The 23,336-nt window shown below is 52.9% G+C and overlaps 5 protein-coding genes across 5 annotated transcripts; 4 read left to right on the top strand and 1 right to left on the bottom strand.

The window, feature by feature from the left end:
* Positions 1 to 3: 3 nt before the first annotated feature.
* BO88DRAFT_330625 (C2 domain protein) lies at positions 4 to 3,932 on the bottom strand (the record flags this gene model as incomplete). The annotated part of the gene is made up of 5 exons (XM_025702644.1): positions 4 to 1,503; positions 1,559 to 3,046; positions 3,099 to 3,473; positions 3,529 to 3,564; positions 3,621 to 3,932. 5 exons carry the CDS (start codon positions 3,930 to 3,932, stop codon positions 4 to 6), a joined length of 3,711 nt encoding a protein of 1,236 aa, XP_025567329.1.
* A 1,234-nt stretch (positions 3,933 to 5,166) lies between these two features.
* Positions 5,167 to 5,998, top strand: BO88DRAFT_421895 (uncharacterized protein; the record flags this gene model as incomplete). The annotated part of the gene is made up of 2 exons (XM_025708551.1): positions 5,167 to 5,218; positions 5,271 to 5,998. 2 exons carry the CDS (start codon positions 5,167 to 5,169, stop codon positions 5,996 to 5,998), a joined length of 780 nt encoding a protein of 259 aa, XP_025567328.1.
* A 540-nt stretch (positions 5,999 to 6,538) lies between these two features.
* Positions 6,539 to 7,866, top strand: BO88DRAFT_99307 (uncharacterized protein). The gene is made up of 2 exons (XM_025713311.1): positions 6,539 to 6,816; positions 6,928 to 7,866. Exons 1-2 carry the CDS (start codon positions 6,681 to 6,683, stop codon positions 7,746 to 7,748), a joined length of 957 nt encoding a protein of 318 aa, XP_025567327.1. The 5' UTR covers positions 6,539 to 6,680; the 3' UTR covers positions 7,749 to 7,866.
* Positions 7,867 to 12,175: 4,309 nt separating this feature from the next.
* Positions 12,176 to 15,188, top strand: BO88DRAFT_401155 (acetate--CoA ligase). Its single transcript, XM_025705769.1, has 7 exons — positions 12,176 to 12,347; positions 12,482 to 12,552; positions 12,618 to 13,862; positions 13,919 to 14,179; positions 14,251 to 14,380; positions 14,437 to 14,711; positions 14,771 to 15,188. Exons 2-7 carry the CDS (start codon positions 12,514 to 12,516, stop codon positions 14,831 to 14,833), a joined length of 2,013 nt encoding a protein of 670 aa, XP_025567326.1. The 5' UTR covers positions 12,176 to 12,347; positions 12,482 to 12,513; the 3' UTR covers positions 14,834 to 15,188.
* A 412-nt stretch (positions 15,189 to 15,600) lies between these two features.
* Positions 15,601 to 23,237, top strand: BO88DRAFT_401154 (uncharacterized protein). The gene is made up of 4 exons (XM_025705768.1): positions 15,601 to 16,159; positions 16,830 to 20,638; positions 20,786 to 22,666; positions 22,727 to 23,237. Exons 1-4 carry the CDS (start codon positions 16,075 to 16,077, stop codon positions 22,838 to 22,840), a joined length of 5,889 nt encoding a protein of 1,962 aa, XP_025567325.1. The 5' UTR covers positions 15,601 to 16,074; the 3' UTR covers positions 22,841 to 23,237.
* The last annotated feature ends 99 nt before the right edge of the window (positions 23,238 to 23,336 follow it).

The raw sequence follows: 23,336 nt of genomic DNA, 5'->3' as shown, positions 1-23,336 counted from the left end.
TTATCAAGTCCCTGTCTCCGTCTCAATATCCGGTTCCCGACCCGCCAAATCACCTGTAAACTTCCTCTTCACCTTTCTTAGCGAATACTTAGCCTCGTCACGCGCGAACACGGCATTTCGAACTGGTCTCCATTGCATCTTACCGCGATGTTGACGCTCCTCGCTGCGTTTATTCGCCTTCTTATGTGCTCCGTCATCTATACTGTAGAGGCTGGGAGGCCCGGCACTGCTGCTCGCGCCGCCAGTGGACGCTGTACTTTGTGAGACACGCTGCTGTTGATTGGGGTAGTGATCGTCATCCATGTCATCCTCGGTTTCGCTGGATGAGGATGCATCTTTCTCTTCTTGCTCTTGTTCTTGGGAGTTCTGGTGCCGGGCTTCTTCATCGTGCATGGTGCCGTAAGACTGGGCGACGGTGGGAGGTGGGTTCACGGGGTCGTGGGGTGGTGTCTCACGCCCCGGTTCCGCGACCTGGTTGCCGTGGTTGTTGAGGTAGGCGCCTGGGTCGTGGCCGAAGGCGCCGCTCCAATCCTGGCCTTGCTTGTCAATCCAGCGGCGGCGTTCGCGGGGCTCGGCGTGCTTGAGGATGTCGCGGCCGTCAAGGAGGGATTGTTCATGCAGCCTTTCGAGGTCCTCGGGGATGTCGGAGGAGATGCGGCGTTCGCGGACACCCTGGGCGATGCAGGCTTCCCAGGTTTCAAAGGTCTCGCGGGATTCGTTGTCAATGACGTATTGTTCGTGGGAGTCGTCGATGCCGGGACTGAAAAAGCCGTGGAATTGCAGGCGGCCAACTTCGTGCAGGTCCTCGAGGCCAGGGCTGCGTTTGATGTGGCAGTTCTGCTCGGTGATATAGTTTTGGGTGAGTCGCTTGCCGTTCTTGGTGACCCAGATGGGAATGTCGATGGCGGTGTCTTCGTTGTCGGCCATGTGTTGGAGCCAGTAGACGGCATAGGCGGTTGTGTGATGGTGGCCTTGTTGTTGGAATTCGAAGACGACGGGCGATCGGTAGCGATGCTTGACGGGGAGACGGATGGCGCGTCGGTAGTCCTCGCTGGAGAGGTCGTAGGTCATGTTGGATCCTTCGACATGGCACACATGACGAGTGATCTTGCCACTGCTGCCGCCGGTGCGGAGGCGAATCTTGCAGCGATGGTTGAAGCCCTTTACGGTGACCTTGTCGGAAATGAAATGGAAGGTGCCGACATCCCAGCCGAGCATCTGTGGGGGGAGACGGGTCTCAACGTGCCGGAAGAGAATAGAGATGCGAATGCGTCCAAAGCCGATGCCGCCAGTGAGAGGGTACCATCTGGTCACTTGTGAGCTGTTTTCAAGGAGCTCCGAAATTTTCAATGGCACCACGCCGAGGATAGGATCGTGCTGGCGATATCGTTGGTCGCGGACGCTAACGGTAACGTAGGCGGACCGCCAGTCTCGGACGAATCGTTCAGTTCCAGCGTTGAAGATAGGCTTGGAGCTTAGGGCTTTGGCACGAGTACGGTAGATCTGCGAGATGTTAGGCGAGATGTTATCATAAAAGGGGGTGTGTGGGATAGCTTACTAGCTCGTCATTGAGAATGATTTTACAGTAGCTCGTAGGCAAGTTCTCTCCAACCTCCTCTTTTTGCTCGCCATACGGTTTGGCTGGCTCATAGTCTCTCCCCTTGCGGTTACCGTGGCTGCCTTTGACGTTCTCGATCTCTAGATTCACGATTTGATGGACCACAATGCTCATGATTCCACTCGGCCATAGCGGATCTGGTGGGGTCTTGGTAATGGCGTCCTCTTGATCGGTACTGATGACACCCTTTTCGTCTTGGAACTCAGGAATGTCCTTGAAGTTCTCCGGTAGATCCTTCTTCTTGCCGTCGGTCCTCAGCTCGGCTCTCAGCTTGGGCTTGCCGAAAAACCCGACCTCCCAGTGCAGTTCTCCCGGCATTTCGCTGCCCTCGTTGAGGCCCTGGAGCTTGGAAACCTGAGCATACATCTTGCCCGGGTGTTGGATCATTTTGCGTATGGGCAATTCCACTTTGCCGACAATGTCGTCCGCGGTGGTCCGATCCGAGTCCCAGAGTTCGACACTCAAAGCTTCGTCCGCCTTGATCAACTCTGGCGTTACGAGCAACGCCGCGGTTTCTTCCCAGACGGGGTTGAGGTCGTCGGTGATTACTCGGGTACAGTACATGGGCTTGCCGTACTTGGAGAAAGAGAGGTTGATGTAAGGGTCACTGCCGCCGCCATAACTTCCACGTCGGTCCTGTTTGCTCAAGCCAATTGCACGATGGATCCGAATCCACATGATGCCCAGTGCCTGGGTCTCTTTGACGATATCGTCACCCTTGAGCATCATGCTAAGATCCATTGTCATTGATTTAGGAGCTGCAAACAGACCGCTGGCCGTAGCAATAGCATAGTTGACGAAGTTGGAGATTAAGGGGAGATTCAGGATGTTTACACCCCAGGTGACCATTGGCATACAACCGGCCTTAATATGGGGGAGTCCAACAAGACTGAACGTCACGTCTTTCATGAACGGGGCCTCTGGCATCATTTGGAACCTGGCGCGGACGGTGCCTACCAGTTCGTTCAACTCCACGAAGACTGGGAATGGAACGCCAAAGAGGCCTTTGATTCCCAGGTAGAAAACGATTTGCATGTGCATGTTGCGCGCCTTGGACGAAGTGGTTTGTCCGCTCGGTTTCGCGTGGTAGGCAAAGGAGGCCTCGATGTTGTAGTAGCTACCGCCCTCCTCAGCAGCTGCCGCCTCCTGAGGGTCTTTGTTCTTCACGTTCTCTTCGTGGATGTGATCCTTGAGTTGTTGGACATGAGAGTCCGGAAGAGACCGCAAGCTCAAGATTCGGATAGGGTTGTTTCCCTGATCAATCTCCGCAATCCGAACGTTCTCCACTACACCAGGCGCAGACGCCTGCATGATGTCTTCGATGGTATCCGCAACGGGTGTCAGCATCTCCGGGTTGATGAGGCCCCAGAAGACCCCGAGAAAAGAGTTCATCCATTCGACCGACTCAGGTAGGAGGTTTGCAGTAGCCTAACAGCGTAACATGTAAGTTTTAGTACCTTAACGGGGAGCGGAAACTTACCATTTGGCCTCTGATTTGCTCACTACTCCATTCCATCTCCCGGCCGCTTCGAATGAGTTCTTGTATCCATAACCACACACCACTTGCAACACCGAATGCTAGAGGCAGTAGGCCCCAAAGCGAGCCACCAAACATACGACCAGTGAAGACAATGGCAGCAACAATTCCTAGGCAGAGGCCGATACCACGGCTCTCCAGCTTGTCAAACATGGGTTTATAGGTGACTATGGGAGTAGGATGGAAGAGGATGTTGGTTTTCTCGCCATGAATGGGAACATCTGACGTGGTGCCTTCTGCGATTGGGTCGGGGGGTGCGGTGATATCTTGGTTTTCTTTATACTGGGAAAGGCTTTGGTTGGGTTCGGTTTTGACGTCCTATGAGATTTGTTAGTTGACGCTCGGTATTAGATGACTAGATTTATAGACTCACCGTTGGCTTTCCAAGATTAGCATTTGGGACCACCAGCTATAATCATCAACGGTTAGTGGCATATTCTACCATTGCCAATGGGGTATGGATACCTTCGGATCCTTCACTGCTTCCATGGAATCCTCGTCGAGGTCCTCCACTTCAATATCCTTGCCGGTCGTGGGATCGGTCACCATGCGAGTCTTTCCCGTTGTCTTCCGGGGCTTGTGAGCCATTTCCTCTCCCTGTTCTTCCTTCTCCCGCCGCTTGGCCGCCAGGGCTTCCTCATGGGCCTTGCGCTCTTGTTTATCCACCTCTAGACGCTGTAGAAACTTGTCGATGGTCGGCACAGGATTGGCTCCGCTCCAATGCTCCCCGACGCGGTGAGTCTTGGGTGACTCCCGCCCAGGTTGAGCATGCGACATGGTTGATAGTGATGGGATGATCAGGTATGCAGGAAATATCAGAAGTAAGGTGAGTGGGTTATCATCCCTAGCTCCGTGAAGCCGGGACCGCTGTTGATATGGGAAGAGAGCAGAGATAATGAGAGGGAAGGAGATCTGGTTGTAAGTCTTCTCTCATGCGATGTCAGCCAAGTAAGTGAAGTCAGAGCGAAAGTCAAGGTTGGCCCTGCCAGACTGGACTACGTCATTGTGGAGGAGGCGCTGCCAATGGAGCTTGGACGCGTCCGACCATTTGCTGGCACAGGGCTGGGGGAGATCCCGAACATCCAGACCGGATCTGATGTCGGTCTATTTACATTCTCCACCGGATGGATCTATAACAAGTCGAGGCTGGTTGTTGAGTGGACTGGCTGGCTGCATCCTCTTGTTTTCCGTCATTCACAGCGGAAATCCGGGGCTTGGCGTGGATGACGGGGATGGCGGACTTTAGAGTTGATCCAAAGGAGGATAAGGCTGACAGTGAAGTAGCTGACTCGTAGCAACCATCAATAAGGAATTGAGATGTATTCCTCAATGGTATATTGATTGGGGGTAACTGTTGAGGCTTGATGCGTAGCAATTCCCCTTCAAAGTTGATGATGGATGATGGACAGATGTTCGAGGCGGAAAGGGATATGATGTCATCAATGATACCAACATCTTGTAAGGCGATCAAAGAAGTCAATTCAAAACCCCCTGTATTTCATATGCTGATCACAATAAGAATAGTAATCATAGGGATTTGTGCTAGTATGAGTAAGTAAGGATCTTCCACCAGATCATGCCATCCCATGAGACACATGTTGTGGTGATTTTGTTGGAAGGGATTACCCTGCCTTACTAGCCACAAATTTGAGGCACACAACACATGCCACTCGACCGAGTCACGTTTCAGAATCTTTTATCCAAGTCGAAATGTCGCTTCAATATTTTGTACTCTGTATAAATCATTTCTGGTTCAGTTACTGAGGATGTGATGGCTCCCGCCATCACATGACTGTCCAGGCAACTGCTGAGATCCCAATTCAGTAATAAACAACCATCGAAAATACATGCTCAGACCTGGAAATAGCAAACAGCCCCCGTCCATCTTTGTAGCGACAATCCTTATTATGTATGGTCTATAGATATTCCTGCATTAATCGTTGTTCTCCCATCGCGGCCAAGACACACCCTGTCCTACGGGGCCACATTGTTGATGTCTCTTCGACCTTGCATGTACTCGAGTCCAAGGAAGTTAACAACTTACCTTCCAACATTATGCAATCGTAAGTGATGAATCGGCTAGATATCACAGTATCGAATTAATCTTTCATATAGGATCAATATCGAGCGAGTCTCTTTTCTCATATTCTTCGGGACGATTCCTATACAACGTGCAGGCACGGCTTCGAGAACGATATGTCACATTTGATATCTCTGCATTCGCAAAGGCTGTTGCGAAGCATGTCGGTCATAGGTGCGTTGAGAGCATTGTCAAGCTCCGTGAGGGAGGTTTCAATCGTGTGCTACTAGCCACTATGGAAGATGCATTCCGAGCCATAATAAAGATCCCCTACTGGATATCAGTGCCCAAGACTTACGCAACAGCTAGCGAGGTCGCAACTCTGGCATTTCTTCGCTCTAAGAAGATCCCAGTTCCGGAAGTTTATGGCTGGTCTTCGGCCACTGACAATCCAGTCGGTGTAGAGTACATTATCATGGAACATGTCGTAGGTGTCGGTGCTGATACTCGTTGGTTCAATAATACAAAACACCAAAAGCATGCTTTGGTGACAGGCATCGTTGATATTGAGAAGAAGCTTTTCAGCATACCATTTGGGGCTATTGGAAGCCTGTATTTCAGAACTGACCTGCCACCCCAACTGCAGGCTCCGCTATATGCAGTGGGCACGCCAGATGAAGCTGGAGACTCCCAGAACTACTGCATCGGACCAACGGCTGATTACATGTTTTGGTATGGGCAAAGAGCTAAGCTGGATCTGGACCGAGGGCCGTGTAAGTTGGCTATTAGTCTGAAGTACTTCAATGGGCGATCATCGAGCTGATTCTTCTCCAGGGACCGACCCCAAGAACTATCTACGTGCAATTGAAGGCATAAACAATAATATAGCTGCTTTTACTACTTGGCACTGCCAGAGATAATGAAAAAGAAAAACATCATAATGCCGGATGATTTTTACCCTAAAAGTATATATTTTGAGCTACTAGTAGTAGTAGTAGTGTAGTAGCAAAATTGAATCCTGATCCTCTAAATTTTTCACGAACCAAGATCTCAGTTCATCCAACCAACAGCTCATTATACATATTAAGCTACCAAAACAGCTAAATAGCGAAGTAAAACCCAAACAAATACTCCGTACACCACGAAGCTATACACACACAGTCACGTGACCACCATCCACCATCGGAGCCTACCGTCATACGGCCACCACATCACAGATAATCAGCTATCACCGCCGCCGCAACAACCTGTGGCTCAATTTAAATTCTACCTCCACCTTCACTTTATTCCCTGGAGCGGTATCCAATCGCTCCCGTCGAACTCCTCAATCTACGATCCCCCAGAAAGACATTGTCCTTCCTGGCCCGTTAAACAATTCACCCACACCGATTGAACGAACTTACGTCACCCAAAACACCAACCGACGAAATCAATCACCACAACCACCAACGAGTGAACCTCATATACATAAACGGGGAAAAGAAAAGACACTTAGGGAAGAAATCATGTCCTCAGCCGAAGAATCCCCCGCTCAACGAGCAGCCCGCCTGCGTCGCGAACGTCGCGAAGCCAAAATCAAAGGCGATGGAGCAGCTCGTCTAGACAAGATTACCAGTTTGAGTGGACGGACTCCTGCTAGTCGTATGTTGTCATATTATTTCTTTTCACTCCTATGGAATGAGCGGAAGAAAGAAAAAAATGAAAGAAAGATAGTGTGTGAGTAAGCTAACTCAGTATTTGCTTAATGTACAGTCCGCGAAGAAACCTCTCCCTCTCCATCTCCATCCCCGGCCCCGGCCGCGGCCGCAGCACAACCACAAGCTACCACTACAGCACTGAGTCCCAGTCCGAGCCCGAGCCCGGCCCCCGAACCCCGATTTACACAACCCTCTTTCCCAAGCCAAGGACCCCAGCAACAGCAACAGCAAGAACTCGACCCTGAAACCCTCCAAGCGCAACAGGAGCTCTTCCGCGCCCTACTCCGCCAGTCTGGCCAGCCGGGCGAGTCACCCAGTGGGAGCCCGGGACCTCAAGCAGGAGCAGCAGGACCAGGAGGGATGGGAGGACTAGGTGGCGAAGCGGACGATCCAACACTTAAGCTTCTCTCGAGCCTGATGGCCGGGGATACCAGTGCGCTGGGTGAGGGCTCTTTGCCTGGAGGTCAGTCGCCGGCGGACTTATTGACTGGGTTGGGAGTTCCGCCGTTTGTGGCGAGTATGTTGGGGGAGGCGACGCGGAAGAAGAGTGATGAAGAGAAGCGGGAGATTCTGGTGTGGAAGGTGCTGCATGTGGTGTTTTCTGTGTTGATTGGGGTGTATTTGTTGGTGTTGATTGGGTCGTCGGTGGCGACGTTTGGGAGTCAGCCGCCGCCGCCAGCGACGGCGAGGAATCCGTTCTTGTTCTTTACGACGGGTGAGGTGGTGCTTACTGGGGCGAGGGTTATGATGAAGAGGGGGGGAGGGGGGTTGGGGTTGTGGGTGCAGTTGGTTAGGGATATTGCCAGGGATGGGAGTATTGTGTTGTTTTTGTTTGGGATGGCGAATTGGTGGCATCGGGAGTGGATGGCTTATTAGATAGGGAGTAGTCTGTAGTGACTGGGGGATTGGGTTTGCATGTGGTTCCCTTTTCTCTTTGTGGTTATTATGGCATGGATGTTTCTGCTGTGCTTAAGAATATATTATGCAATTCTTGCATTTTGCATGTGAACTTGCTGGCATAACGTTTGATAGTTTGATGCTTGCTGGGGTGGTTCTTTTGCCATCGACTAGTATACTAGGCGGATGCAGTTGCAGTCGCAGCTCCCACGTGCTTGGGTGTAACTGTCCAAAAGTACAATCTAGGGGGTACACTTACGTGCGAGATATATTGGTCGCCCAGTTCGACCCTATACTATCGTAACGACTCAGTTCTGGCCCGGTTGATTTCTCCTCCGGACTCCGACTGGCCTGTGCGCTCGCTCCCAGAAATGAGGTTGATATTAGCTGTGAAAAGTTGAAAACTTCTCGCAGCCATTACCAATGCCTCACCAAACTTGGCCACAGCACAACGCGTACTGATCCATCGGGTGGACTTGGAAATTAATAACGGGCAGGGCCAAGACGTTATTAATTTACACTTGCAGGGGGGCTATTGGGAGTTGGGACGGACTTTTCCTACCGCCGTGTTTAGTAGATGCAGGACGGGCCAGAAATTCGCCGTTTCTAACCATCCGCACACCGGTTGGCTACTAAAGTCTGGCGGCGGGCTCAGACGTCGAAATGGCAAAAGCGGACCGAGAAGCTTAGTGCGGCCGGCACTAAACTATAGCGTAGGCGGGAAAGGCCACGGCCTCTGGGTCCTGGTTGAGAAAGATAGGGCTCAAGCAGGATGGAATGGGTCTTTCTGAGTGTTGAGAGGAGGCGGCGCATGCTCTCACCGGTTGGGGTACGTAACCTGCTATACATCTGGAATGCAGTATCCAGGCAATATCCAAGCAGGCGATTATACACCTGCAATATCTTGTAGAGATGCCACTCCGCGCAGGGGGCTACCGAGATAACTGATTGACAATGATAAGCGGAAACGGGGGGGGTATGGTGGGCTTGACACCGTATCGGGAGGCTCCCTAGAGGCTGGGATAAATGAAGTGGCCGAGCCACCAGCGACAATTAAGGACGTTGATTTGCTAACAGCTGGAGGGTCTCGATTAGCATGAGGGCTCTGTAGTCGGCAGTGTGGGTAGGGACTAAACGGCACACCCGGGACCCGAACGCACTCACCTTATTACCACACACGGACGCGAAGGAGTCAGGATTGAAGATCTCTCACGGGAGAGAAGCGACGAAAGGGACGATGTATCCATATTTATGGGCACAAAAGTATGGTTCCCTTGCCGAAACGATGCTTGAAGGTGGACATGTTGGAGGGGCAGATTCGAGGCCTGCAAAAGTTGAACGGAATTCTGCCGGATGGCCTCCACAATATTAATGCTTCTAGTTCTGATGGTGGAAGTTGCTCCGTAATGGCATTATAAACATGAACAAACCGTTCTTGTCGGATCGATGGTCTAATCCACATCCAATCAAGGCGGCCACACCCACAAAGCTCCCCACAATTGAGGGAACTGTGGTACTTTCGGTCCTTAGTTGTGGTGGGGGGTGGTGTTTGTAGGCTCTCTTAGGGAGTCTTGACTCTGCTCTCGTTGCGACATCAGTCGCAGAGTGATTTTTCCCCCCTGGAATGATGTGCCATCGCAGACAATGTTATGTCCATTATTTTTTTTATTCTGAATATTCGGCTGTCCGAAGAGACAAGACGCAGAGCTTCCAGTTCTCCGTACAGGAAAGCTGGAGAAACCAAAGCCTAGGTCCGAGAGAAGTCCGCGGGAACGGGGAGAAGGAGCAACGAGCCAGGCAGCGATAGCCGAACCCCCAGCAAGCAGTACCACGGTTATCCCGATTGTCCCTCGACCCGCGCGTCGAGGAAAGTGTTTCGTCCCAGCCCAGCTGATCATCTGTCTTTACCGAGTGGGCAAAAATAGCAGACAATCCCCTTTTCGGCATTGTTGAGAGATGAGCAAGTCACGGGCAGCTTCATTGCCGTAATGGGTCAGTCAGTTCTTCCTCGTTAGGGAAAGTACTGCCGTAACGTTCCGTAGCCTGGAGTTATTCCCTTTCTACAGATATTATTACTGGGGGAAGTTTGGAAGGATATTGCTACTTTCAGAGCACATGGAAGAAGAATCAGAGACATGAAGTAATCCCCTGATCCACTAACATGCACCTTCCTTCAATGCGTTGATCATTGTGTACGCAGCCAAGTCAGGTGGGTTGGCACTTTCTTCTATGGACGGACATCAGTACTACAGTGAAACACAGCTTTCTACCGATATGGCAGTTATGGCAGATGGACAAACAACTTCAATCGCTATCTAACATAATTTTCGGCTTGACCCGCTACTCAATCTACTCATTTATGCTTGTGATCGCGATAACCTGGTGTGCCTTCAAAGAACAACCATTCCATTCAGGCCTCGGCTCTGCAAGGCCATCTATTTCCACGTTCTGTTCACCGGCAATAATCTCACTAATGCAAGATGACCTCCCATTTACCTATCTCCCTCGTAATTAGTATCTCGAACTACTGCATCTTCCTGGTCAGCCCTTCAGGCACTGGCTGTGGGCCATACAGGGGGTTCCCTAATCCGGTTTCAGTGAAACTTCCGCGAACAGCAGCACATCCATTGTTCTGGGCGTCTTATTGGATCGCCCACCGAGGTATCTTAATAGATAATACCTCAAACAACGATGCAGGGGATGCTCACAGCGATCTATCGCTGAGGTGCATGTGGAAGGTGTAGTTAAATGCTGATTAGCTTGACTGCTATCTACTTCACCACCTTAGATTGCTCTCTGGATATCTGACTGCTCCAGAGTACCTCCGTAGATCCGCTCACTCTCTTTTCTCTCATCCACGGTGCCGTTGAATCTTACTATGAGCAGTTCCCTTTAAAAAGCGCAGCTAAGGTTTTGGTTCCCCCGCACGGTTCAAGCCTCGCATCCAGAATGGACACGTTCCAGTGCTGATTGACCCCTCCGATCGGGGTGCTTGGCGAGTGTTCTTGTGATACCATCCCGCCATCCCCCGGAAACCCAAAAGTTTCAACCCCCCGTCTGCCTGTGAGCGAATCTGGGGCAGAGCTGATGATAATGATGATGTTGGTCGGCTGAACGCCACCAGGATCACGGAGCTAATATCTCCCTGTGCCATTTCATGCCATGGCGTACCGTGGATACGAATGTGCAGTTGCTGTCGGAGGTGACCACCTAGGTTAATAACAGTCGCCTCTGCTGCGACAATTACCTTAGTGGGCAATTGATGATTGGCCTGCAGTCCAATGATGGACAAGAATCGAAGCAGACTAAGGTCACAATCAACACCTCGCAGACGCGAGCGTCGCAATAGTGTACCCAAGTGAATAGGTCGGAATCTCCAGGTAGAGGGGGGTTGGCGAATAACGTGTATGATTGTTCGCTACTAGTTGATCATCGACTACCTTCCCCGGAGCAACGGAAACGAGAGCCTGTCAAGCCCCGCATGGCCGAGCCCAACCTTTGGCGGTGCGTTTGAACTACGCCGAACTAGTCTTGGATAGTGCGAGCGAATGCAACGGACTGGGATTGCAGCCGCCAATGCAGGAGGTTGTCTGTCCAGTGACATTGCGAGGGCCTGCCGGGAAAAGACTGTCCCTAGTCCGTTTATCGATGACCCGCATCCAGAACAATCCTTCCACCCCCCCTCCCCCTCCTCTCAACCCGTTCATTTATGTTAATTGTTATGGTAATTTATTATTATTGATTTATTATGCTACAGTAGTCGTGGCTGTCCCGAGAGTGGAGAGGCGCTTAGAGCGACAAGCATGACTAGTCAGGTATGTATGTAGTATGTATCGTCCATGGTGGGAAATAGACCAGCGCCTCCATACGGCATCATGATCTCAATCCAATGGAGGAGGGGGAGGAGCAATTAGAGGGGGAATTACTGCTCTGGAACTCACACCCGGTAAGATCTAGGTTAATCTGCATAGCCGATCCAGAAAAGTAAGGATTGAACCCTGGTCCGACAAGGTTAATCATACCTACACGGTCGCGCGGAAGGGAAAGAAGGTTGACTTGGGGTAAGTAGGATGGACGGATGGATTAAGGGGAGGAAGTACGGAGTAGTGGGTGATAGTAAAAGTAGTAAGTAGTATTGAGGAGGTACCTTAGCAGCCCGGGAGCAGTACAACCTTGGCCAGTACGAAGCTACGACGGTACCAAGCCTGAACCAAGCCTGAACCAAGCCTGAAGTAGCAGCGCGCCTCCACCCGGACACCGGGGGAGCGGGACTCTCTCAACAATTAAAATCATAAAACTGTCTCTCTCTGAAAGGGACATCCCTCTTTTTAGTTCGGGCATTGGGTTCAATAAATAACTGTCTCTCTTCCCCATCCTGGGCACCAGTTGCTTTTCTTTCCCCCCTCCTCTCTTCCTCTTTTTTTCCTTTCCCAATCTTGCATCTTTCCTCTCTACTCCTTTCCCTCTCCCGCCTCTTTCTCCCTCCTACAATTCTCCCTTTTGTGATAAACCCTCCTTCCCTTGCGCGAAACTCTGCCTGAACCCCACCAACCAGCAGTGCTGCAATTCTTTTGACAAGTGAGCTTAATTCCCCCGCCCGCAAACTCACGTGCACTCCGGTGCCACGAATTGAACCCCTCGCCCTTTTGCCCACCAGAAAGAGGATTTATCTTGCAATTGGATTGTCTCATCCCTTTCTAACATTAGTACAGCTCAAACACACATTTTTGTTGGGACACAAAACATGGCCGACGGCAGTGTTATGCCCCCCAAGTCCTCCGTGGTAAGAAATCGCGCGTATTTGGCCGAGTTATCGCCGGGTCTCCGTGCTAATCCCGTCGGTTTCAGGTGGTCGAGGCCCACGAAGTCGACACCTTCCATGTCCCCGAAGCATTCCACCAGAAGCACCCGACAGGTACCCACCTGAAAGACCTTGACGAGTACCGGAAGCTGTATGAGGAGTCCATCCGCAGCCCAGACACTTTCTGGGCTCGTATGGCCCGCGAATTGCTTCACTTCGACCAAGACTTCCAGACCACCCACAGTGGGTCGTTGGAAAATGGCGACAATGCCTGGTTCGTTGAGGGTCGTCTGAACGCCTCTTACAACTGTGTCGATCGCCATGCCTTCAAGAACCCCGACAAGGTGGCCATCATCTACGAGGCTGATGAGCCCAGCGAGGGCCGCACAATCACCTACGGTGAACTCCTGCGCGAGGTGTCTCGTGTTGCCTGGGTTCTCCGCCAGCAGGGTGTGAAGAAGGGTGACACCGTTGCTATCTACCTTCCCATGATTCCCGAAGCCATTGTCGCTTTCTTGGCTTGCTCTCGTATCGGTGCCGTCCACTCCGTTGTTTTCGCCGGTTTCTCCTCCGACTCTCTCCGGGACCGTGTCCTGGACGCTGGCTCCAAGGTCGTCATCACGACCGATGAGGGCAAGCGTGGAGGAAAGGTCATTGGCACCAAGCGCATTGTCGATGAGGCTCTGAAGCAGTGCCCCGATGTCACCAGCGTCCTGGTCTACAAGCGCACCGGCGCGGAGGTTCCCTGGACCAAGGGCCGTGATGTCTGGTGGCACGAGGAGGTCGAGAAGTACCCCAACTACCTTGCTCCTGAGCCGGTGAACTCGGAAGATCCTCTCTTCTTGCTCTACACCTCCGGATCCACCGGAAAGCCCAAGGGTGTCATGCACACCACGGCTGGTTACCTCCTGGGTGCTGCCATGACCGGCAAGTATGTCTTTGATATTCACGACGATGACCGCTACTTCTGCGGTGGTGACGTTGGCTGGATTACCGGCCACACGTACGTCGTGTATGCGCCCTTGCTGCTCGGATGCGCTACCGTGGTCTTCGAGAGTACCCCGGCTTACCCCAACTTCTCCCGCTACTGGGACGTGATCGAGAAGCACAAGGTGACCCAATTCTACGTCGCACCCACCGCCCTGCGACTTCTGAAGCGGGCTGGTGACGAGCACATTCACCACAAGATGGCACACCTGCGTGTCCTGGGCTCTGTCGGTGAGCCTATCGCTGCCGAGGTCTGGAAATGGTACTTCGAGGTGGTCGGAAAGGAGGAAGCCCACATCTGCGATGTAAGTGATTTATCGGTTCTCCTTGTTAGGAAAGGTAGTCTAATACGCTTCGACAGACCTACTGGCAGACTGAGACGGGTTCGAATGTTATCACTCCTCTGGGTGGTATCACCCCGACGAAACCCGGAAGCGCGTCGCTTCCCTTCTTTGGTATTGAGCCCGCCATCATTGACCCGGTCTCTGGTGAAGAGATCACTGGCAACGATGTGGAGGGTGTGCTTGCCTTCAAGCAACCCTGGCCGAGCATGGCCCGTACCGTGTGGGGCGCCCACAAGCGCTACATGGATACCTACCTGAACGTTTACAAGGGCTACTACGTAAGCGACATCCGCACCTCTGCGAGACAACATGGTTCCATGGGCAGTAGCTGACTGACTTGCGCTTATAGTTCACTGGAGATGGTGCCGGCCGTGATCACGACGGATACTACTGGATCCGGGGTCGTGTTGACGATGTGGTTAACGTTTCTGGACACCGTCTGTCCACGGCTGAGATTGAAGCCGCCCTCATTGAGCACCGTAAGTTACCGCAAGACACCGCCATATATACAACAGCCACTAATCAGTAATGGTAGACATGGTGGCTGAAGCTGCCGTTGTTGGTATCGCCGACGAGCTTACCGGTCAGGCCGTCAACGCTTTCGTGGCCCTGAAGGAGGGCAACGAGACCAACGACCAGGTCCGCAAGGATCTGATCATGCAGGTCCGTCGGTCCATTGGACCTTTCGCTGCCCCCAAGGCCGTCTACGTTGTCGAGGATCTCCCTAAGACCCGTAGCGGTAAGATCATGCGCCGTATTCTCCGGAAGATCCTGAGCGGCGAGGAGGACAGCCTGGGTGACACTTCTACTGTAAGACAACACCCATTCTTGCCTATGTTGGAAATGGAGACTAATCAAGCCTGTAACAGCTGTCGGACCCTTCGGTTGTTGACAAGATCATTGCCACGGTGCACGCTTCCCGCGGCAAATAAGATCTTCGCATGACCCGAATTCAAGACGAGCAATATTCACAGCCATGAAATGAAAGCGATTAATCAGGATGTTATGATGAGTTGATTAGCATTATTGGGTGGACACAATTGTCCGGAGGCGCAGTCATATTCCTATAAACCCCGTTTAGTGATTCCCAACGTGTTTGACAGATGAACATTCAGGGTGATCGCTGGTCACCGTTTCAATATACATAACTTCTTTTCTTCATATGAACGTTTTTTGTTGTCCAATGTAGCTTGGGGTGTGCCTTCACGTGACAGCACTTGTCGGGGTCTCTTTTCTCTATTACTACTTAGTAGGTAGTCTACTAGTAGTTGATGGGAACGTCCAGGGTTACACCTTAGGAACAGTACCCCATTGGACCGATATACTGATACGGAGTCGGGCTCCTCAGGCGTAGTTACGGGGAGTCAACATAACGTAAATATGCTGCATCAGTAGTGGGAGACTTGACACAGCTACTGTGAAGCCGGACACCATTTGGGGATGGGATTGTTATCGGGATGCAAGCATCCAGTGTCAATATTCCTTTGGCCTATCCGGTCGGGCTCCCGATTCAGTCTCCGTCGCATCACGTGCCATTGTCGTAATGCAACGGTATCAACACCCGGCCACCCGGTTCCATTCCCCACTCCAGTGAGCACACCGCCCCGTCACGCCGTGACCGTACCATACCTGACATGGCCGACCTTCCCATAGTTAAGCGACAGCAACGAGCCAGTCAGGCAGGAAGGGAACCTGCCGTCGCTCTCCCTCCCTCTCTCTCTTCTCTTCCTTGGCTCTCGCAGCTTCTTCCCTCGACCACCGTCGCGCGTCCTCCTCCCTCTGCTTCACCTCGTCACTTTTTTCCCCGACTGCCACTCAAGTCGATTCCCTTCAGACTTGCTCACCTACTAGCTCCGACGGTACTTTTCCGTCTGTAGCTAGTGTGGCCTTTTTCGTCACTTTTACCCTTTCACCTTTTTTTTCTTCTTTTCTTCCCTTCTCAAAACAAACACCCGTGCTCACCAGCGCGTCGACATCGTCTTTCCAAACTTACGCAACGTTGTCGCTTTATCTTACGCTAGCGCGCTACGGTTGTTCTTTTCGCAAAATATCCATTCATACGGAGCTCTAATCATCGTCGTTCTAAACGATCTTCCCGAGCCTTCCAACCTTCGATCGCAGACGTCCTTCGAACCGAATGACTCCCTAATATAAAGCATCATCATTCAACAAGATGTTCGGAGGTTTCGGACAAAACAACCAGCAAAGCTCCGGCTTCGGGGCAGGCTCTGGCTTTGGTGGCACGAGTACTGGTGGAGGTAGGTGTCTTCGTCTGGTTGCGAACCCCGTCCTCGGTTATCCCGGGTTACTTTTCTTTTCCTTTTACCTCGTCCCTTGAGACTCTCCGGTGCAAAAGGATCGGTATTTGCTGGTAGTTCCGAACGTCGAGCTGCGACCGTCCTATTAGGCTCCTCCCACCACCGACCGCCCGTGGATGGCTTCGACACCGGGGCAAAACAGCAGCACTGCAAGAGAAGGGATCGCAGCTTCAATACAGTCTCTGACAGCATCTCCCCCGTCATCTAGGCTTTGGATCGACATCGTCTCCCTTTGGTGGCGGTAATACATCCGGTGGTGGCTTGTTTGGAAACACCTCCAGTAGCTTTGGTTCCGGTGGAGGTACGTGCCTGACGGCTATATCTCAGTGGGCTTGGCGATCCTTTCTCTTCCACCTGTGCCTTGGGGCGGACCCCTCGACTTTCCTGTGCTCGATCACCGATCCGTGACCGAAATGGCGCTTTCGAGGACCCTCACCGCCGGCTCTTAAGGCAAAAAGTCTCTGGATGAGGAGAATGCGTTCACATCAATTGTCGTCCATTGACCGCCGGAGATCCATGGCCCAAGGATGGATTCTAATCAGATGTCCCAGGATCTGTCTACTCTTTTAATATGTTAGCGAAACTGACTCAAGGTCTTTCTTCATTCTAGGATTCGGAACTGGCACGCAGAATCAGTCGACGTCCCTGTTTGGAGGACAAAATCGCACGAGTGGATTCGGAACTGGAACTTCGACCGGAGGAGGCCTTTTCGGAAGCGGAACTGCCACAGCTGGTGGTAGTAGCGGGTTCGGCGGCTTCGGAACGTCCTCCAACACTGGCGGAGGGTTCGGCAGCACTGGCACTGGCACTGGCACTGCCGCTAGCACTGGGGGTGGGCTATTCGGCAACAAAACTGGGGGTTTTGGCAGCTCAGCTGGCACCGCTGGTGGATTCGGTACAAGCGGTGGCACTGGTGGCTTCGGCAGTACCGCATCGGGCTTCGGTAGCGGGACAGGAACTGCCTTCCAGCAAGCCATTCCTCCCTCTGATGGCACTGGAAGCACGCCATTTAGTCCCTTCACTGAGAAGGATGGTAACACCACGGGGATGAATCACTACCAAAGTATCACCTTCATGCAGCCGTACAGCAAGTATTCCTTTGAAGAACTTCGCTTAGGTGATTACAACCAAGGCCGTAGGTTCGGCAACGGTAGCGGCCAAGCCGGTGCCTTTGGCACATCGGCCTTTGGTGGATCTGGCTTTGGACAACAGTCGACCGGCGGCTTTGGAAGCACTTCCACGCCATTCGGAGGCGGAACCAGTGCTCCCTCGACCTTTGGACAGACGCAGACGGCGGGTGGATTTGGATCTAGCACCAACTCCAACCCCTTGTTCGGAGCAGCAAAGCCGGCCACTTCCTTATTTGGAGGTGGAACTGGTACTACTGGCACCTCCCAGCCAAGCCTCTTCGGTGGAAACACATCTACTACTGCTACTACGGGTGGATTTGGAAGCGGCACAGGAACCACCGGCTTTGGTGCTGGAACCGGCGGATCTCTGTTTGGTGGCAGCGCGAATAACAATACCCAACAACAGAAGCCTCTATTCGGAAACAGTGGCTCCACCGGCACAGGTTTTGGCAGCGCCTTTGGCGCGCAAAACACAAGCGCCGCCTCTCCTTTTGGTGGTACTGCTGCGACCTCCTCTCCCTTTGGCGGCCAACAACAGCAGCAAACCGGTACCGGCTTGTTCGGAGGTGGGCTCGGTCAGCAAAACCAAGCCCAAAATCAGCAGCAGACTCAGAACAAAGGATTGTTTGGCGGATTCGGCTCAAACACGCAGCAGCAGTCCAGTACCCCGAGTCTCTTCGGCAATACTGGGGCTGGCACTGGCACCGGCACGACTGGCTCTTCTCTCTTTGGCCAGAACACTCAGCAACCACAACAGCAGTCGACTGGTGGATCGCTCTTTGGAAACAACCAGCAAACCGGCACAAGCTCCCTTTTCGGCGGAGGCCAGCAGCAGGGCCAGAAGAGCTTGTTCGGCGGCAGCACGCCTGCCACCGGCACCGGCACCGGCACCAGCGCATTTGGCGGCTTTGGTAATACTCAGAACCAGCAGACGGGTGGTGGCCTGTTTGGCGGCGCCCAAAACCAGCAGCAGCAGAAGCCGAGTCTATTCGGCGGTGGCACTGGAACCGGCGGTTCTCTCTTCGGAGGACAGAGCACCACGACTCCGAGCACCGGCGGTTCGCTTTTCGGTAACACGCAGAGTCAGCCTCAGCAGACTGGGGGGCTTGGTACCTCGAGTCTTTTTGGCGGCAGCCAGCAGGCACAGCCCCAGCAAGCTCAGCAATCACAGCCGGCCCCTGGTAGCTTGCAGGCCTCTCTTTTGGACGGCAACCCCTATGGCAACCAGTCCATCTTCTCTGGCTTGCCAGCCCCGAGCGCTTCCAGCCCTGGCCCCTTGGCGACGCCACTTTCGTCTGCCGCCAAACAGAAGCAGCGCACTCCGCTCCCTGTCTATAAGATCACCCCCAATGCCGCTAACCGCCTTCTTACACCCCCCAAACGCCAGGGATACGGATTCTCTTACTCCACCTATGGCTCACCTTCGAGCTCTGCTGGTACTCCTAGCGGACTTGGTGGCAGCGTGCTGGGTGGAAGCCTGCGTGGAAGTGTCAATGGAAGTCTTGGGCGCTCGAGCTTTAGCAAGAGTTTGTCTACCAGCAATCTGCGCAAGACATTCGATCCCGACACCGACAGTGTCTTGTCGCCCGGTGCACTTACCTCTGGCAGCTCCCGTCTGTCAAGCGGCAGCCTGAAGCGCCTCACCATTGATCGTAGCCTGAGGAATGACCTCTTTGCTCGCCCAGCCAGTACCCCAGCTGCCCCGATCACCAACGGCGAAGACGCAGCACAGCCGGCCGATAAGATGAAGAAGAAGGTCAGCTTCGATTCATCGTCGGATACGCCAGCCACTGGAGGAGAGATCGTTCCGGTGCAGTCTCAAAGCCCCGAGCCTACTCCGGAGGAATTGGGATTCCTGCGCTCCATCCGCAAGAGCAACACAGTCAATGGCCTCAATGGCATCAAGCCTAGCGAGCCTTCTATCCGTCCTGAGATGGAGTCTGTTCGTGGTAATGAGCTTGCCGTTGTCCCCGAGAATGCGGCGACGACCTCAACTACTCCTGAGGGCCCCTCTCGTCTGCCTTTCGTTCCTGGTGGAGACCCGCAACCGGGCGAGTACTGGATGAAGCCCACCCGCGCTGAGATCAGCAAGCTGAGCCGAGAGCAGCAGAAGAAGTTTGTTGGCTTTACTGTTGGTCGTCAAAGGTGCGGCCAAGTGACGTTCGATGAGCCCGTTGATCTGACCACCGTGGACTTGGACCGCATTTTCGGCGACCTTGTAGACATCGGTGTGCGCAAGATCACCGTGTATCCGGATGAGACCATCAAGCCCCCGAGGGGCAAGGGCCTGAACGTTCCCTCCACCCTTCGCATCGAAAATTCTTGGCCTCGGGGTCGCGACAAGAAGTCACCTTCCCCTCTCACCAGCGGCCCTCTGTTCGATAAGCACGTCGACCGCTTGATAAAGGTGCACAACACCGAGTTCGTGGACTACGAAAAGGAGACCGGCACGTGGGTGTTCCGGGTGCCCCATTACACCACCTATGGTCTTGATTATGATAGCGACGAGGAAGAAGAAGGTGAGAGCCTCAACCAAAGCACTTTTAGTGCTGCTCCTGACACTCCGACTCCGAAGGCTCAAACCCCCGCCAACCCCGATACGACCATGGGCTCGGAGATGATGTCTGCCTTCTCCACTGATGACTCCTTTGTGGGTTCAATGGCTGGCGTCGACGATGATACCTTTGATTTCAAAAAGCGTAAGATTGTCCCGGGTGCGTTTGGCAACCAAATGATGGAGACGGTTGAGGACCAGCGTTCGGTCTCTGGAGACGATGAGGAGTCTTTTTTAGGGGAAGGCTCCACGGGTTCGACTATTGAGCAAGACGGCGATGATATCACCGAAAGCCAACATTCTGGCGAGTCACTAGTCGAATTGGATGAGGGCGAGGAAATGGACATGGCGGGCACCTTTCCAGACCTCCATCCTACCGTGGAGCGCGATGACACCCAAAGCACCGATACCTTTATGGAGACCACCCAGCCTGTATTGAAGCCTTGGAACACGCCTTCGAAACCTCGTCTCGACCTTACTGGAGACTGGGCGGAGCATCTGCAACGCACCATCAGTCCCCGGAAGCAAGATCGCGATGCACTTCGTGAGATCCAAGCCAATGCCTTTACCGACCGGTCTCTCCGTGAGGATACCCCCAAGCCATCTGCCGCCGATACCAGGCAAAAGGGCTTCGCCACCAGCATCGATTTGATGAATTCTTTGTTTCAGCAACCACGCAAACAACAGGCCGCATCTCCTTTGAAGGCACAAAGCGTGCGGCCTAATGGCTTTGAGGTTTGACTCCTTCTTTCCGATCTCTTATATTCCTTTATTATTATCCCTATGGGAAGTTGTATTGTAGGAGGTGATGCGATACAATATGACTTGAGCCCTGAACCCACGTTTGTCAACAGCCTAAACTAATACCATCTGTCCCTATAGTGGCCTTATAACAAGAAGCCCAAGACTTTTGCTGGCGAATCCCACGAGCTAAGCGAAGACGACCTTGCTTTCCATCAATCATTCAAACCGCGTTGGGGCACGCTGAACTCTCTTCTCTGCGCCAAGAATGATATGTCGGACATGCAGGCGGTTGATAGCGCTTGGAGGCACAAGCTTTCTGTGACTAGCGAAGGAAGGGATGTGGCTCTCTTGGAATACAACACACCCGTGGAACCGAGTGAGATGCTGGATGCCCAGAGGAAGCTGACTGCCGTTTCACGTGTTGACGGGGTTCCCTTTGCTCGTCTGGCAAAGGCCGACTTCCGGGAATTCGTGCAAGCTTCGAACTTGGTACAATCTGACCACGAGCGACTTCTCTGGCAGCTGGCCAACATCCTCTTCAACGACAAGACTGAGGATGATATTTCCGCTGGCGTGCCACCCAATCTTCGTTCCAAGTACATTCACCGTATCAAGAAAGACCGCCTGACCCGTCTGTGGGAAGGTATCGTACGTGAAAAGCATGCACAGGCTGTGGCCAAGGCCAGCTCAGCCGAGGAGCGTGCCTTTTACTTGTTATGCTTGCATCGGGTTGAGGAGGCTTGCAAGGTCCTGATTGCTAGTCAGAATTTCCATCTCGCGACACTGGTTGCTCAGATCGCGCGCGATCCCACGACGCGCACTGATATGGCTAAACAGATTGAAATGTGGCGCCAGAACAATGTGTATTCTGAAATGAGCGAGCCCGTCCGAGCTTTGTACGAACTTCTAGCCGGCAACGCCCTTCGCAGCGAAGGCAAAACCACTGGTGCGCTGGAGGATCGTCTTTCTACTTTCACCTTCTCTGAGCGATTTGAGTTGGATTGGTTCCAGGCTTTCGGCCTTCGTCTCTGGTATGGTATCACCGACGATGAGCCCATCGAAGCTGCCGTCTGCCAGTTCGTGGACGACCTCTACGAAGGGAATGAGCCGGCCCTTCCGACGCCTTACAACCAGGAAGACATCGTAGATCGCGAATCTCCTCTATGGGTTTTGCTGAAAGTGTATGCCACGACAACTGGTGGAGCTGCTCGGACGGCCAATCTCCATCCACAGGAGTTCCCGGCTGTTCTCCTGCCTGAGTCGGTCAGCGGGGATAAGCAGTCAAGCCGGTTGTCCTTCCAGCTTTGTCACATTCTTGCGGCAGCCATTGGGCAGCACGAAAGTTTCCAAGTCAACACGGCGCAGTTGGACCAGCTCGTGTGGGACTATGCTTGGGAGCTTTGCTGCAGTGGCACTGTGAACCGGGCACTGTTCGTCCTCCTCCACCTCTCGCATGCATCCGATCGCGAGCGTGCTGTGAAGGAGACTCTAGCCCGGTTTGCGCCCCAGCTGCCGGAGCCGGTCACCTCAGACGGCCAAACCAACGTGATGTGGACTTATCTTACGCATGATCTTCAGCTGCCTGAGAGCTGGATCTGGGTTTCGAAGGCGCTTTATGCTCGCGACACGGGTGATGCGGCACGCGAAGTGGACTATCTTGTCCGTGGCAAGAACTGGAACGATGCCCACGCTACCTTCTGTCGTGTTGTGGCGCCAACTGCCGTGATTGAGGGTGACTATGGCACGCTAGAGATGCTGGTGTCGGGCTTTGGCGAGGAACCTGAGCGAAAGGTGCGCGGCTGGGCCAATGGTGGTGGCATTTACGACGACTTCCTGCGCCTGGCTACGGCCAAGAGCGGCAAGCGCGATGCTACCCGGCTTGCCCGGTTAGTAAGTGCCTTGGTGAAGATGGGCGACAAGGTCAGTCAGGGATCGGGTGTGGAAGGATTAGAGGAACGTGTAGCCTTCCGGGAAATGAGCCGCGTGGTTGCCACTTGGACTGGGCATGAGGACTCAAAGGTACGTTGTTCCATTGACACGACTCACGAAAATGCTGGTTCTGACAAGTTGCTACTTCAGGCAATCGAGCTGTCCAGCGTACTCAGTCTGCCTTTGACGGGCGACGCACGCCTTGCACAGACGGCCGAAATGAGTCGGCGGTACTACAGTCTCATCATGGCTGGGGGCTATTGATCTACCATGGTTTCGGGAATTTGGGTGGAAGGGACTCCGTTGTTTGGATGCAGCATACCGAGTGCTGGTCGAAGCTGAATCTTTGATATCTTGCATCTTTTTGTGTCTATGGGTTGACGGAACGACATGCAGCCATTGTGTAACTTAGATCCTGTTTTCACTTCTCTGTTTTTGTTCGTTGTGTTTCTATTTTCTTTTCCTTGGTTCTTGGATGCATTCCGTCCTCGGACTTTGCAGAGGGCGCAGAACTCTGGGTGTGTAAGTTAGCTAGCAGGTCCTTGTGAACGAAACAGTAATTGCGCAAAGTAATCATCTTGACATTTCCAAGTCTACGAAGTAGCAGCATCTCCTATTAGGAGCAAGTCGCCTAAATTCAACTCACCCCCAAATTATATCCTTCCAAAAAAAAAAAAAAAAAAAAAAAAAAAAAAAAAAAAAAAAAAAAAAAACCTCACACATCCGCTCCTAATATGGAAGGTTCTCTTCTCAGACCTTA

This window comes from Aspergillus vadensis, assembly GCF_003184925.1.
Source record: "Aspergillus vadensis CBS 113365 unplaced genomic scaffold BO88scaffold_2, whole genome shotgun sequence".
NCBI lineage: Eukaryota > Fungi > Ascomycota > Eurotiomycetes > Eurotiales > Aspergillaceae > Aspergillus > Aspergillus vadensis.
This window is presented reverse-complemented; position numbering and strand designations above follow the sequence as displayed.

Bases quoted from the DNA above. Each gene is read 5' to 3' on its own strand.
- BO88DRAFT_99307 (XM_025713311.1), top strand. From the start codon at position 6,681: ATGTCCTCAGCCGAAGAATCCCCCGCTCAACGAGCAGCCCGCCTGCGT. The intron at 6,817-6,927 runs GTATGTTGTCAT...CTTAATGTACAG, and splicing joins TGGACGGACTCCTGCTAGTC to TCCGCGAAGAAACCTCTCCC.
- BO88DRAFT_401155 (XM_025705769.1), top strand. From the start codon at position 12,514: ATGGCCGACGGCAGTGTTATGCCCCCCAAGTCCTCCGTG. The intron at 14,180-14,250 runs GTAAGCGACATC...TTGCGCTTATAG, and splicing joins ACGTTTACAAGGGCTACTAC to TTCACTGGAGATGGTGCCGG. The intron at 14,381-14,436 runs GTAAGTTACCGC...CAGTAATGGTAG, and splicing joins AGCCGCCCTCATTGAGCACC to ACATGGTGGCTGAAGCTGCC.
- BO88DRAFT_401154 (XM_025705768.1), top strand. From the start codon at position 16,075: ATGTTCGGAGGTTTCGGACAAAACAACCAGCAAAGCTCCGGCTTCGGG. The intron at 20,639-20,785 runs GTTTGACTCCTT...CTGTCCCTATAG, and splicing joins TGCGGCCTAATGGCTTTGAG to TGGCCTTATAACAAGAAGCC. The intron at 22,667-22,726 runs GTACGTTGTTCC...TTGCTACTTCAG, and splicing joins CTGGGCATGAGGACTCAAAG to GCAATCGAGCTGTCCAGCGT.